We start from the raw sequence: 15,516 nt of genomic DNA, 5'->3' as shown, positions 1-15,516 counted from the left end.
TGAATCCATGAATTTGAGAGTGAATTTACCCCCACCGGCCAAGCCCCAAGCAGAAATGATCGAAGCCTACACGAGCTGATCCTTAAAAATTTATTCAGGTTAATGGAAGATGTAGTCAGAGGTGATATAGGAAACAGAAACATAAGAACTTAGGAACATAAAACCCTTGCATAGATCACAGACCATGCCTTTTGTCATCATCTGACAAACTGAACACATTCCAGCATAATCCTTGGTAAACACAACATGACAATGACAGCTGGATTAAATAACACAGTTAAGAGTTTGGTTTGCTTTGTGGATGGAAAGAGGAGCAGAATGCTTCGACAGTCCTTCGGCGCTGCGCTCCTTGAGAGCAGGTAAATGTGCGATCGGGACAGAAAACACAGATTCGTAGCCATTGTACCTCCTTAAAACAAACGGGAACTCCTGGAGCAAGGTACACAACACCCCAACAGATCGATCCAGTTCAGTGTTTCTACAGCAGGTGAAAAATAAATAAATAAATAAATAAAAAGCAGTCCAGCATCAACACTTTTTAAAACCCAGAATGCCCTGAAATCTGAACAGAGGATTGTGTGTTTCACATGTCCCCCCCCCCCAACATAATACACTCACAATACAGTCTGACTGAGATAACAGTGGACAATGTGTCACATTGAAGAGCTGTTAAGAGTCTAAGAAACTAGCCCTTGTTGTCCTTGCTCACATTCAGCACCGACCTGCACATCAATCCCACATCGGACGCCAAGCTCCGTCCGTCCGGGCGCTAAGGTGCTTTTTCAGAAATCACAACAGCTTTCACGATTGAGTTTGGTTGCAGATGAAAGCAAGGGTTTCTTTTTCCAAAAAACGATGCAACTGTGTCGTAGTTAATCCGCAGCTTGAAAGGTAAAGCTCATGCAGTCTTCCATCGCCCATGCAGTTTGTTTTTTTTTTGTTTGCTTGTTTTTTTTTTTTTTATGTTTTTGCATTTAGTAGATTTTTGTAGAGATACGTTACAGCAGGAGTAAAGTTTGGTCAAAATAACATGAACAGCAGGAATGATTTCATTTATTTCCTGTTTGTTTGTTTCTTCGTTTTGAAACTACAATAACAAAAATCAGCTGTGTCTTCATAACCGTCTGCATCATCGGATGTACAGGAAGTGATCGTTGTACAGTGATTTTTATTTAACATGGCTTGCTGGAGGAACACATTCTTTTTTTTTCTCCGATATATAAGGCTTGTTTGTCCTAAATCAGTCATGTTACAGTGCCACCATACACAAAACAATAAACAAAAAACCCAGAAAATAACGCATTTTACTTCTTTTTTCTCATAATTTCAGTACATGTTGGTTACTTTTCTCTAACTTGTTAGCATCAAAAAAGCTTTTTTTTCCCTTTCTCGTTTGTTTCTTTGTTCAATTTGGCTATATTTAGCTCTGATTACATTTGTTTACAGAAGCATATTATCAAACACACACATGTTCAGGCACCTTCTCTTATTTTCACACCATAAACGACCTCAAGAACTTTTCTCTGAGTGCATTGTTGGCTCTTCCTTGCAGGTTTGACTGAGCCATTTAGCAGCTTTTTATTTATTTCTCTTTTTTTTGTTTGTTTGCTTCAATGAAGCCCTGTATGTGTTTCTCTAAATAAAATAATAGTAACTACATCTGAGGACAAAAGTCCCTGTCGGTACCAAGTTGTGGTAACAGATTGGTACAGTCTTTAACATGAACAGGTTATATGTTGTCCTATTGCTCGTTAGGATGCACTTTTCATTGGGTAACTGAATGCATAGCACCATCTGTATATGTCCTCTCTGCTAGAAAGATCATCAGTATTTTCCTCATCGCTGCGCTTTTTGTTCCCCCCCGTGAAAAATGTGATGACAGCAAACAGTTTCTTTGCAGCTGCATTTGAGGCTGATATACTTTCCTTGTGTATTCTATGTTATTCGGTATATACGTCATCCTAATCTACAAAGAAAAGACAAATTGAGTCACGTCCTCTGTTTGTTTTTTCTGTTTTAAACTTGTAATAAGTAGGACTTTTCACTCTGCCTGAGGAGGACGCTCTTCAAAAGTACAGTACAAAGATCTGTTTCAAACAAAACGACAGTTTCCTACACCGAGCCACCTTCCTGCTTCCAAAAAGAAAAAAAAGGCATTTAGAGCGTAATTCGTCGCGTTTCTGCTTCAGATTGTGTTGTGGGAACAACACAACAGTGGTAGTCTTGTACTAGCACCACAAAGGATGGCCACTGCACCAGCAGAAACAGCTAAGACATTCGAGTAGCACTGCAGTGCAGCTTTTTTTCTTTTTTTTTTTTTGTCCCAAGGATCTTTGTTGGGAGAGTGTTAAATAAGAAGAAGGAGCGTTACAGTACAGTACCGATTCTTACTACTCCATGGATGAACTCCTCCCAGTACGGAGAGCAGACTGGTGTACAGTAGCTGCAGAGTTTCAAGCACATTTTGTACCAAATCTGCTTGCTGTTCTCCTGTGAGCCAGCACTGTGACAGAACAAATCAGAACCAGTATTTTAATTTTTTTTTTTCTTTTTCAGCAATGGAAGGAAGCGGTTGTGCAAAAGAGATGGATTGCATTTTTTTATTTTTTATTTTTTTGCTGTGCATTACAATGCCCCACGACTGCTGCTGCAATATGGCAGCTCTCAGCTTTTCTTTTACACAAAACGCACTCAGCTGTTTCCCCTGTGACGACACTTCACTTGACATGGCACTGTTTCAAATATAACTTACACTTACAACAGTCAGTGGAGAGAGAGTCGCGCCGTCTCTACGAACTCCATACAAACAAACGGGCTGATTGTGCGCAGCTTTTAGTGGAAAAAAAAAGAAAAAAAAGAAGCAGGATTGCAACACCCTACTTTCCCCATACATGTAAGTGCTTGTGTAAAAGGCTTTGCTTTGGGACTCTCACATTCAATATTGCATGACTGCAGTTTACACTTAAGGTTCTATTTTTTGTTATCTAACTATATATATATATATATATATATTTTGTAAGTGTATGTGCATGTGTAGGTATAGGTATTGGAAGCCCTGCATTGAAGCCTTCAGCTCCGCAAGTTTGCAATGACCTCGCTGAGGTAGAAACCCTGAAAGGATGCACGGTGCACAAAGAAGTAAAACAGGAGTGGATGAAGACTCTTTCTTTTTTTTTTTTTTTTCTGAATGAATATGGTAAACATGCAGAGAACAATCCATTGCTGCTTAATGGCATCATTAAACGCATGCCAGCACGAACATTTGGTTGTGCACGTACCACAGTCACCTGCTGTGTGAACCTCACTTCATCTAGCATTCACTAACATCACACCTGGCAATGTTTGACACTGATATACACCGGATCTACCCAAACACCGTTTGTACACTGAGGCACTTTCACTGATCCTGTTGGTGGAAGGGATAAAAGGCACTGGAAACTAATCTCAGAATACGTCTATGAAACATGATTCTTTTCTGTGGACTCGTTTTCTTTTTCTACTAAACTTTGTGGTTGAAGACAGAAAAAAAGAAATGACTGAAAATATATATAAACTGTTTTTGTTCTCCAAGAACGTCCATGCACTCCTCTATTGACTAATACTGTAACTGGTGCTTATAATGATTATATGCATTTTCCAATATTACTTAGTAACTTTCTTTGTCTACTTTTAAATGAGAAACTCCGCAGCCTAACAGTTGGATTTCTGTAAATCTGACCACAATTCAGAAAGACCCAGATTTTTCGATTCCTTCAGTTTCCCCGACGACGGGGAACTGCGAAACGCATGAACCGCAACAAGCCGTATACATCATGCTGTATACATCGTACATTAGATATACCAGGATACAGAAGTACCTTAGTGGTTAGGCCATGATGCAAGTTACTTTTTTTTCATGCTATGATCTCATTTATGTACTGTTCCCTTAAGAGTTAACATTCAGTTTGTATACTTCTAAATGATTAGCAGTTCAAAAGAAAAAGAACTCATCCAGTGCACTCTGTATGGCAACATAGGGAGAAGTGGGAAATGGAGGCAGACATCCAAAAGAACATCCTTTCCCCTACTTTGTGACATATGCCTCATGCATGCCGGTATCAAATGGAAAGTCTCTAAAATCATGCTCGCATGAAGCTCACTTTTACAAGTTGTGCTGTGATGCATCTAAAGGGCATGGCATCGGATCACTTGGTGATAACACAATTACGGCAGCTGCTGCGTGAACAGCAGCATTGCAGATGTCCGTGAAGCAAGCAGTTCACCATCTGTTTACATCCAAAAACACGAGAGAAGAGCAGTCTTCCTACTATAAGGTGCTTTGCTGAGTAGCAGATCCTTTGCAGGGGGAGAGGGAAAGGGGTTGTGGGAGCGGGGAGGCGAAGGGTTTGGGGTGGGGGGGGTCATCTACCTTCTTGGCGGAAACCACCTGGCTTAGAGGCTTGAATGTCTGCAGTCATTTCTGGTGCATTGTGCAGCTTGCTGATCAGTTATCTGTAGTGCATGCATAAGATTTTTAGTTATCACACCATCATCTGACAAGACAAGGTGTGCTCTGTGTCCTCTAAGGAGCTGTGTATATGTGTAGTAATCAATGTTTCCTTAACATTATAGTTATTGGATCAATAAAATTAATTATTCTATCTACATTGGTATATACTGTAACAACTGTGTATCTTTTTCTTTTCTTTTTTTTTTCGGCTGAGGATAGTTGTAGGCCTAATGCCAGTAGAGCGCTCTGGGAGCTAAATGAAGCATTCCTATCAGATGGTCTGCTCCCCGTGTGACACAAATGACCAAGAGTTCCTAGCTGATGCCTAAACATCTGTGAGCAGCTTGCTTTTGTTCACACAGTTCTGAGTGGCGATAGTGCAATTTCCAGTTCTAAGGTTCGCCTCCCTAAAGTTGTCGATGCTATTGTTGATGTCTCCGTCAATCTCCATGTACTCTGACTTGCTGACGGTGGAGGAGCTACGGCGGCTGGAGTTGGTTTCGGACGGGATGTTGGGGTTGCTGACATTGAGAAGCTGGGCCTGCTCCTCTCCCTCCGTCTCTCTGTGGTAGAAGTAGTTGAAGTTGGATACAATGACAGGCACTGGGAGGGCAATTGTTAAGACTCCAGCGATCGCGCACAGAGATCCGACAATCTTGCCCCCGATAGTGACTGGGACCATGTCCCCGTAACCCACAGTTGTCATGGACACGACAGCCCACCAGAAGGCGTCCGGGATGCTGCCGAAGTGAGAACCCGGCTCCTCGGCTTCGGCGAAGTAGACGGCGCTGGAGAATAGAATGACTCCAATGAACAGGAAGAAGATCAGCAATCCCAGCTCTCGCATGCTGGCCTTGAGGGTCTGCCCCAGGATCTGAAGTCCCTTGGAATGTCTCGACAGCTTGAAGATCCGAAACACCCTGACCAGACGGATCACCCTGAGAATGGCCAGAGAAGTCGCTTGCTCCCCCACCCCTTCGTTTTCTGGGTCTTCTGCCAACTCGGTGCCGAGTGTAATGAAATATGGGATAATGGCCACAATGTCAATCGTGTTCATCATGTTCTTGAAGAAGGCCGGTTTGCTGGGGCATGCCATGAAGCGTACTATCAACTCAAACGAGAACCAGATTATACAGAGAGTCTCAATGACAAAGAAGGGGTCAGTAAGAATATTTGGTTTGTAGCGTATTGTAATGTTCCCGAATGTCTCGATTCGACCCATCGGGTCTTCTTTTAGCTGTGGTAGAGTCTCCAAACAAAATATGACAATGGAAATGAGGATCACCATCACAGACACAATGGCGATCCCTCTTGCGGTGCCTGAGCTTTCTGGATGCTCAAAAAGAAGCCAGATCTGACGCTGGAACTCCTTCTCAGGCAGCGGACGCTCTTCCTCTCGGATGAAACCCTCATCCTCACGAAACCTCTCCATAGCGTCCACTCCCAGCTCATAAAATTTTATTTCTTCTGAGAACATATCCAAGGGCACGTTTACCGGCCGTCTTAGCCGGCCCCCTGACTGGTAGTAGTACAAGATTGCATCGAAGCTGGGCCGGTTCCTGTCAAAGAAGTACTCATTTCTCAGGGGATCAAAGTACCGCATCCGCTTTTTGGGGTTACCGAGCAAAGTCTCTGGAAACTGTGACAGAGTTTTCAACTGTGTCTCGAACCGGAGGCCGGCTATGTTGATGACCACTCTCTCGCAACACTCGTGGTCATTGTGATCCGGGGGGTAGGTGTCCTGAGGGTGTCCCGGGACAGCTGAGGTCTCGTCCATGTTGTCCCCCGCTACAACGGTCATTTTCGGGGGGAAAGAGGTGGAGGAGGATGCAGCGGAGCAAGAGACGGAGCAGGAATCACGGAGGGGTGTCCGTTAGTCTGACTGGCCAGGCATTCACGGTTGGGAGAAATTTTTCCACTCCTCAGCTTCCCACACCCCACAGATCGTTGGAGGCGTCCCCGTTGCGAGTGGGGGGGGGCGGTTGGCTGCTTTGCCTCAGTGCGGCTCCACTGCGGCTCTCGCTGACTTGACCATTGCAGCTCCCCAGTGCATGTGAAGCAGTCGCTGCTGCTGCTTCTGTCAACCAAAGAGAGAAGGAGGGAGGGATGGAGGGAGGGACGGAGGGGATAATGGAATCAAACAGCCGAGATATTTTGCTGGCTCAGCACTTTCTGCAGTTTAGTTATTTATTTATTTAGTCATCTTCTTCCCTGGGGGCTGCAATTAGAGCAGTTAGTAATGATGGCAAACACATCTCATTCAACAAGAATTTCTCAATGCTGTTTCAAAGAGGGGAAAACATTTTTAGCTCTATGTGCAACTTCGGAGTGCCTGTCCTTCGATTCTCTAAGGTTTTCAAGCCAAAAATGAAAAAAAAAAAACTATTTGTTGTTGCTTTGGTTGGAGAGGTAGCATTGTCCTCATGTCACATCATGTCTCTGCAAGAATGTTTGTTTTAGCTTGTCTTAAGGCAGCAATTTATGCTCCGCCACACTCACCAGTCTGAGTTGGACTGTGACGCATAGCCTTTTATTTATTTTTTTCTTTTTTGTACAGTTTCTGCATGCCTTTAACCCTACAAAGCTAGTGGCAATTTGCAAATGGATAAAGCAAGGGGCACAGCACTGCAGCAGTGTGTTAGTCTTGCAGGGTGGGGGGGGTGGTATTGGGGAACAAAACAGCTCTAAAGCTCTACATAAACTTTTGTATTCAGTTTAAGAGACTTACCGTGGTTTGATCTTGAGAGGTCCTGATCAGCTTCGAGCAGAATCATCCAACAGCAGAGCAGCAGCAGCAGCAGCAGCAGAGGCGTTTAAGGTGTGAAACTTTTAAGTTGCACCAGCCTAGCACCCGAGAGTTCGCGTCATCTAAGCTGCACTCTTAAAATAAGACGAGTCGAAGAGGAAAGCTGTGTAATTTAAAGACGAGAGGTGGTGGATTTTTTTTTTTTTTTTTTAAATAAATAAATAAATAAATAAAAGGGCGAAAAAAGGGGGAACTGCTATCCTGCAAAGCCCCAAGGTTGCTTTGGCAGCGGCACGGTGGTGAGCAGAGCAAACGGCATATGAGCAAACCGCAGGAGGAGATGTTGCGCTGCAGTTCGGAGAGAGATGCATTAAGGGGCAACGAGCGAGCCCTTGGCATTCCCAGACATCCCTGCATCAGCAGAAATCTGCCACAAGACGAGATGACGGGCAGGATGTGCTCCGGCGCAGGACGGTGAACGCGATTTTTTTTTCTTATTTTTTTATTTTTTAAAGAAAGGAATAAACACACACACACACACACACACACACGCACACACGCACACACACAATTAAAAATGAGGGCTGAGAAACAGACGAGTGCGGTTTCATCGACGTCCGCACGGTTTCTCAGCAATGTCAAGCATGTTTGGCTTGATCATTTAACATGCAAGTGTAAGAGGAAGCAGGGGGGGCTGCGGGGGGAGGAAGGAGGAGGAAGAGGAAGGGGTGGAGGAGGGGAGGAGTTGGAGGGTTTCGACGCAATGCAGACCGGCTCCACTAAAGGACGCCGCCAGAAGTTCTCCACACAGCACAAAAACACCAACGCCTGTGTGCCAGCACTGCAGACTGCAAGCACACACAGATCATCCGAGAAGTCTCAGTAGTATGACAGCTCGGATCAGATCTGTGCTCGGAGAAAGCTGGTCAGGAGGAATAAAACATCCTGATTGGCTGTGCGGATGTTGCAGCTGACATTTATACATAGTTGGGTTTTGTTGATACTGACTGAAGCATATCAGTGTTTGTTTGTTTTGTATTTTTTTAAACGAAAGAATATTGTTGCATTTCTCGTGAGAGGATAAAGAAAAACGCTCTGCAGAGGACACAAAAGACTTTCAGGACCACGGAGAGCGAAAATCATGGCTCCTACTCAGAAAACCACAAAATGTTCCCCAGATAAATCTGACTCAAAACTTTCTAAACGAAGCTTTAAAACAAACAAACAAACAAAAAAATCCACTATGGATCATTTTTGCTAAAATATGTCCACCTGACACTATGACATCACACTGAGGGCTTTCCTTTTTATTATTAAAGTAATGCAAATCAAACGATTCCTCTGTTGTTTTTTTCTTTTCTATCATTTGACACCAAAGCTGTTACAAACATTTACATTATACAGAAGCATCTCAGTCAGTTTGAGCATCATCAAAACGTTAATTTATGTCAGTAATTGAGTCCAAAAATATTTTTTATCTATTAAATCAATTTACACAACTTGATATTTTCTATTCACTTATTTAATTTCACAGAGAGACTTGTGACTTACAGCTAATCCACAATTCGGCTTCTCTGAAAGTTATTGAATAAAACCAATAAAAGTATTTTTAATGCCGAAATATTTGGTGTGAGTCACTCAATAATAGAGAAAACTGTGGACTTAACATTTGCCCACTAGAGACTCATTGATACCACAGGATATTGGCTGCAACTGTGGCATTCCTCGCAGTAAGCCACTTCTTAACTTTAGTGCTCTTTTCATATTTAGTGTATTTTGCATTTATTTTGGAAATCAAGGTACTACACTGCAGGTGAAGAACGGAGAGGAACAAAATTCAAATTGGTTGGGGTCCAGTGGGGAGTTTCTGCTGTTTGGTGCTGCTGGTTTGTTTCCGCAGGCCCAAAGTCAACTCAGTCATCAGGCAGGAAATTAATGATAAGTCCTCATTATGATTTATGGAGATTTCTTGTTTTTTTTTTTGGCAGGACTTGAACCGAACCAAACTGCAGGAAGCGCCAACATCTGCTTTAACCATGGCTTCACTGAGGTTGCTTGACCCAAAAACTGACCTGACCACATAGAAAATGTACAGAGAAGATGAGAGACACCAGAGCCAACGATAAAGACAAAACTGAAGTCTTTATCAGCTGGGCTTCCTGAACATGTCAGCAGAGCCACAGACTGACCACCTCCACATTGCACTGCATCAAAACAGGCGGTCATGCTTATCAGCAGGCTGATATTTCTGTATTTAAAATATTTTTATTTTTGCTATGTAATGTATTTGTGTTATGTGATATTCTTATTTGCTGAGAAAGCCACTTTGGGGGGTTTTGTAAATTGTAAGTCATAATTATCAGAATTGTCACTTCTTGTAATTAATCAATGTGAGTTTCACTTTCTGTATTGAATTACTGAAGTAAATGAACCTTTTATAATGTATTCAAATGGATCTGTATGTCAGGTTCTTGTTCAGACTGTGATGCACCAGTAGAAATAATAAAACTGGAGTCATGATGATATCTTACTCACAGTAATTCCTTTAAAAAAAATAAGAAAACATGAGATACATTCGGATCTGTGTTTAAATTAGAAAAATATACGTCTTTTATTACATTTAAAAAGTTACAGTTAATGCATGCCATGCATGTTGGCACAATACGGCTCCAGGAGTTTTTTGTTTAAGGCTGGTTGCAAAACAACAACAAAAACCTACAAAAAAAAAAAAAGAAATAAAAAAATCAAGGTACACGTTGCATTGCAAGCATAAGAAAGTGACATTTGAATATTACAAAATTAGAATGTATATACATTAGAATTTTCATATAAATTAATTTACAATGCCAAAACAAAATAGTGTTACTTTACACAAATAATGCACATGATGTTTATGACAACTGACAGGAGCTTTTTTTTCCCAGGATCGTCCACTTTAAAGTCTCTGCAGTGCACAAAAGTTCAAATTAAAAAATAAAATCCATGAAATTTCAAAGAGAATGCCACACGTAAGTCTTGTGACTGAAGGGGGAAAAAAAGCTTCATGTAGTCTTCTGTCTCCTGCAAATAAGCAAAAGTTTATTCAATTAACTTTGCATAGATGACAGATAATTTCTAGATCAATGCGGATCGTCTCTAACACAGGCGATTCAGTCAGTCAACGCTTCAACAATGCAAAGATGTTCAAGAGTTTGTTCTGCTATTTGTAGATGCATCAATCGGCCACACAGTGGCGCTAAAGTACCACTTATCAGATCAGCACTGGTCGGGTTACGGCTGCTCACTGCAAGATCTCTTTAGCAATATCCATAAAATATTGGGAAATATCAGTGAAACTCATCATTGATTATACATACATAAAAAAGTCAACCTTTCAAAAAATAAAGTTGCAGTTTTTCTGAAATTGTGGCATTTGACAGACAAGATATTGAAAGTTAATTTGATTAATGATAATCTGTATTCTTTGTTTTCTTTGATTATAAATGTTGGTGTAACACAGGTCAGTGAATCTCGTCAGGATTGCAAGCATTAATTACTTTCATGTTACTTTCGTGATGCTGTAATTGATAAACTAATCTACTGTTTATTTTTGGATAAATATGTCCATGTGGCCAGTAGTAGAGGGGTTGCAACTCTTTCATGTTGTCAGCCAAATGCATAAAAAGTTTGGAGAACACTTTAAAATAAAAAATAATAAATTAAGTAAATAATACATTTTCTTGGGTTGGGTGAATTAGATGTGATGATCGTGCTTCAAAAACGTCGTCAGAAAAATGTTAACACTTTCACACCATCCTAAAGTTAGAAGCCTTTGATGCTGCACAGGCGAACGCGTCACATGTGGGAGAGTGATGATGCTGGAAGACATGCAGGGGAAAACGACATACTGTAACCTGCAAGGGAGCTGCAGTCCCATGCAGGCCGCAAACCAATAAGCCGTGGACTCTTCAATGCCAGCGCTAGGACACAACACTGGCATTGTAGAGTGTGTGTGTCTGTGTGGGGGTGTGCGTGTGTGTGGTACCAGGTTTTCATATCCTTATGGGAACATATTTCTGTCTACAATGTGGGGTTACAGGGACCATTGCTCCTTGTGGGGACATTTTCTTGGTCCCCATGAGGGAAATTGTTGTTTTTGGGTTAGTGGTTAGGTCTGTGATGGTTAGGTTTAGGGTTATGATAAGGGATAGGCTGTAGAAATTAATGGAAGTCAATGTGACGTCCCCACAAGTGATAAATACACAACTGGGTGAAAAACTATCTTTGTTAAAGGACAGAATTCAGCCGCGCATTACTCACAAACATGGAACGACAGACGGGCAAACACCCCCCCACCCCACACACACACACGCAAAGATAGTTTTTGCCTAACTTTCAGCAACGGATAATAAGTATTATCAGTTTTAGCTAGCAGTAATCCATTTTTTATTAGTTTATTTTCTGCTTTTACTTTTTCCCCAACTAGTCTGGGTCTCATAATTTGATTTCGTCGACATTCTTTTCCTTTTTTTTTTCTTTTCATGTTAATATTTGACGCTGCAGTCTCGAGGAAGGACGCCCACCCTAAAGCCTTGCCCCACCCTGAAAACTTTCTGAACGTCATTCTAACGCCTTAAAATGGCCTGCCTGATACTTAACACCGTAAAATGACACCAGAAAAGCTTAAAGGCACAGACATGACACGCGCTATGTGCCAAAAATGGCACGCTTATTTATATGCGCTGTCATGATGTCATGTAGTTTTTCTAACAATAACCCCACTGTGTGGGAAAAGGGGAGAAGTTACTCAAGCGAGAACGGGTGTGTTTTTAAAAGAAACTCGAATACAATCATTTTAAATGCAGAATGTGAGGTGTGAGGTTGAAGAATCGCCACATTTAAAAATTAAGTTGGTCTCTTCTGGTCAGACAAGCTTTTATGCATAAGGGAGAAAAACACAACATTCTGAGTCGCAATACTTGCTTTTGTATTTATGTATTTATTTATCTATTTATTTAAACCAGTATTCTACTTTTATTTTTTTAAAGTACTTCTTTCTAAATCTCTTTAACTCATTCATAGCCCCGCCCTTAAATCACAAACATTTAGGCCAAAAATTACAATTACAGTAATTATTGTTACTTTTTTCTTTTTTCAAAATCATGGAGATGCACCAATAAAAGGGTGTGGTTTCACATTTGCAATGTGCTTCAAAACTATACATTTTTTGTTATATATTAGTAATTGACAACATGCACTATTAGGCTGTCTAAAAAATATTGAGGATGTCAGAAGGTAAAATAATCTGGTCAACAATCGCATGCAGATTACCGCCTCTGAACCTGGAAGCAGATGTGCTAAGGCAGCAGAAGGACATGCTAGGTTTGTTTCCTGTCAGCTGTGAACGCGGTAACCGAGGCAACAGTTTCCACGTGCTCAGGACAATGGGAAAACAACATATTGGAGAAACATTGCCTGGTCTGGTTTCAGCTGCAGCAATCAAGGCGATTGGGTCAGAATTTGGCATAAACAGCACGAAAGTAACTCTCCATAATGCCTTAGGTCAGCGGTTCGGGCTGCTGCTGGTGGCAAAATGTTGCGGCCAATATTTTCGGGGCACCCTGAAAATACGCTATTAGTACAAACTGAGAATAATTTAAAGGCCACAGTCTACCTCAGTATTATTACGGAGTTCACTGTGTATCCACTGGCCTCCAGATATACCAGGTTACATCTCTGAGATGTCCAGCTGCAAAATCTGCAGCCACTCATGGATGTCCTCATATCAATAAGGACCAAAATCTCTGAGGAATGTTTTCAACATCTTGTTGAATCTCTACCATAAAAACAAATAAATAATGAAAGCAGTGCTTAAGGCAAAACTGGCCCAATCGGTGTAACTAATAAAGTGACTGAGTGGAGCTGACTTTATGCAACATTTCTAAGATATCCTGAACTTTTGTAGATTTTAAAGATGCACAAGTGGCTTCACATTGCATTCTGCTTTGTAAAATAAAATACATAATTTATTCTCTTTGTTTTTCTTCCTTTCATCCAAGCAGCTCTAATGTCTTGTAATTTCATAAAGTTGATCTTCAGACACTCGACTCTGTTGTTGATATTTGATTAAGAAAGACAAATGCTGCCACATGCGCCCCAGTAAAACGGATCTGGAAAAGTCTACGTGTTTTGGAGTTTGTAATGGAACCCCACATGAAACTCTCCCTCGGGCCCCATAAAACCTTGGACCGGCCGTGCATCGTAAAAACCCCTCCGCAACTAAAACTCACCAGAAACAAAAACTTGTCTTGTTTACACATCCGTCAGCTTTCCTGTGTAAGCCTCCGGCTGAGTCGCGTTTGGATGAGTCAGGACCTCAAGGTCGTCGCTCCCCTGATAGGACTCGGTTTTGGAGAGGGACTGGTTACTTTTTGTGGAATCCGTCTCCCCAAAGGAGCTCTGTTGCTGCGGCTGCCCGCAGGTCACGTGGATGTACTGCACATTTTCCTCCTCTTCGTTCTCTCTGTGGTAGAAATAATTGAAATTCGACACGATGACGGGAACAGGTAGAGCTATGGTCAGCACTCCGGCGATTGCGCACAGGGAACCAACGAATTTCCCCCCGATGGTGGAGGGATACATGTCTCCGTAGCCCACCGTGGTCATCGTCACCACGGCCCACCAGAACGCGTCGGGTATGCTCGAAAACGTCGACTCGGGATCCTCCACTTCGGCGAAATACACCGAGCTGGAGAACAAGATAATTCCAATGAGCAGGAAGAATATGAGCAACCCCAGCTCCCTGAGGCTGGCGTGGAGAGTCTGGCCCAGGATCTGCAGGCCTTTGGAGTGTCTGGAGAGCTTGAAGATCCGGAAGACGCGCACCAGCCTGATGACCCTCAGGATGGCCAGGGAGGCCGCCTGCTGACTGCTGCCTTCATGCTCTGCCAGATCCAGGCCTAGGGTGATGAAGTAGGGCACGATGGCCACCACGTCTATCAGGTTCATGATGTTCTTGAAGAAGGCCGCTTTGCTGGGACAGGACAGGAACCTCATGGTGAACTCAAAGGAGAACCACACGATGCAAAGCGTCTCCACCATGAAGAAGGGATCCGTGAAGGGACTGAGCGCTTTGCTGTCTGCGCTTCCGTTGGCGTGCTGCTCTGGCTCTGGGGGCACCTCTCTAAACTCCGGTAAAGTCTCCAAGCAGAATATGATGATGGATATCAAAATAACCATAACGGACACGATGGCGATGGACCGCGCGGGTCCCGAGCTCTCCGGGTACTCGAACAGGAGCCAGAGCTGCCGCTGGAACTCGTTGGTCGGCAGCGGCCGCTCCTCCTCTCTCGGCAAGCCCTCGTCGTCTTTGTACAGCTCTATGGCTTCCTCCCCGAGTTCATAAAACTTTAATTCCTCCAGGAAAATGTCCACAGGTACACCCACGGGCCTCCTGAGCCGTCCTCCCGATTGATAATAATAGAGAATGGCGTCGAAGCTCGGTCTGTTCCTGTCGAAGAAGTACTCGTTCCTCAGCGGGTCGAAGAAGCGCGTCCTTTTACGCGGATCCCCCAAGAGCGTCCCCGGAAAGCGCGACAGGGTTTTCAGCTGCGTCTCGAAGCGCAGGCCCGATACGTTGATGACCACCCTCTCGCTGCACTCCTGGTCCGCCGGTTCCAAGTCAGCAGCATCTTGTAACAAAGGAGTGACCGTCACAGCCTCTTCTTTATTGTCCTGGGACACCACAGTCATGTTTTGTTTTGTTGTTGTTGGGGGTTTTTTTTACCCCCTCTGAGGGTAAATCCGCCACTCACCTCCCTGGTGCCTGATTTTTTTTTTTTGTCCTCCAAAACCTTATCTCTCATGCGGGGCCTCCACTCCAAGATAAAATCAAACTCTCATTTTTCTTTTTTTACTTTCCTCTCCAATCGACTTACTTGAGGATATCCAAAAGTCGTTGTCTGTTGTTTATTTACACCGACCTCTTGTCAGATTAGTGCCTCCGAACTGACAACTTTGAATCGTGCACGGAGATCTCCACTTGCATAAGCAGGACCAAAGGCTCCAGATGGGCTATCATATTCACACCGTTTTAAACTCCAGAGCCCTCCCCGTGTTGGAGGACCGGGTGACACTTGGTGCTGCTGCTGCTGCTGCTGCTGTCCCTCTCCTTCTGTCTCATTTTAGTGAATGCACCAGGATGCTTTGTTTGTTTGTTGTTGTTTTTAGGGAGGGGGGGGGGGGGGGTTACTGATTACAATTTTCCAAATTATTTTGCGGTTTCTTTACAGTGTCTTGCTTC

At 43.0% G+C, this 15,516-nt stretch overlaps 2 protein-coding genes and 1 long non-coding RNA gene across 3 annotated transcripts; 1 reads left to right on the top strand and 2 right to left on the bottom strand.

The window, feature by feature from the left end:
• Nucleotides 1-76: 76 nt before the first annotated feature.
• On the bottom strand, nt 77-7,333 carry LOC116737618 (potassium voltage-gated channel subfamily A member 1-like). Its single transcript, XM_032590887.1, has 2 exons — nt 7,218-7,333; nt 77-6,566 (listed from the first exon to the last, which is right to left on the bottom strand). Exon 2 carries the CDS (start codon nt 6,288-6,290, stop codon nt 4,815-4,817), a length of 1,476 nt encoding a protein of 491 aa, XP_032446778.1. The 5' UTR covers nt 6,291-6,566; nt 7,218-7,333; the 3' UTR covers nt 77-4,814.
• A 232-nt stretch (nt 7,334-7,565) lies between these two features.
• Nucleotides 7,566-9,979, top strand: LOC116737628 (uncharacterized). The gene is made up of 2 exons (XR_004342871.1): nt 7,566-7,709; nt 9,224-9,979. It is a non-coding gene; the product is annotated as an uncharacterized LOC116737628 (long non-coding RNA).
• A 202-nt stretch (nt 9,980-10,181) lies between these two features.
• Nucleotides 10,182-15,230, bottom strand: LOC116737622 (shaker-related potassium channel tsha2-like). The gene is made up of 2 exons (XM_032590902.1): nt 13,505-15,230; nt 10,182-10,295 (listed from the first exon to the last, which is right to left on the bottom strand). Exon 1 carries the CDS (start codon nt 14,964-14,966, stop codon nt 13,527-13,529), a length of 1,440 nt encoding a protein of 479 aa, XP_032446793.1. The 5' UTR covers nt 14,967-15,230; the 3' UTR covers nt 10,182-10,295; nt 13,505-13,526.
• Nucleotides 15,231-15,516: the final 286 nt, after the last annotated feature.

The sequence above is a fragment of the Xiphophorus hellerii genome, chromosome 2 (genome assembly GCF_003331165.1).
Source record: "Xiphophorus hellerii strain 12219 chromosome 2, Xiphophorus_hellerii-4.1, whole genome shotgun sequence".
Taxonomy (NCBI): domain Eukaryota; kingdom Metazoa; phylum Chordata; class Actinopteri; order Cyprinodontiformes; family Poeciliidae; genus Xiphophorus; species Xiphophorus hellerii.
This window is presented reverse-complemented; position numbering and strand designations above follow the sequence as displayed.

What these genes read in the sequence shown, in the direction of transcription:
- LOC116737618 (XM_032590887.1), bottom strand. Translation starts at nt 6,290, where the DNA reads ATGACCGTTGTAGCGGGGGACAACATGGACGAGACCTCAGCTGTCCCG.
- LOC116737622 (XM_032590902.1), bottom strand. Translation starts at nt 14,966, where the DNA reads ATGACTGTGGTGTCCCAGGACAATAAAGAAGAGGCTGTGACGGTCACT.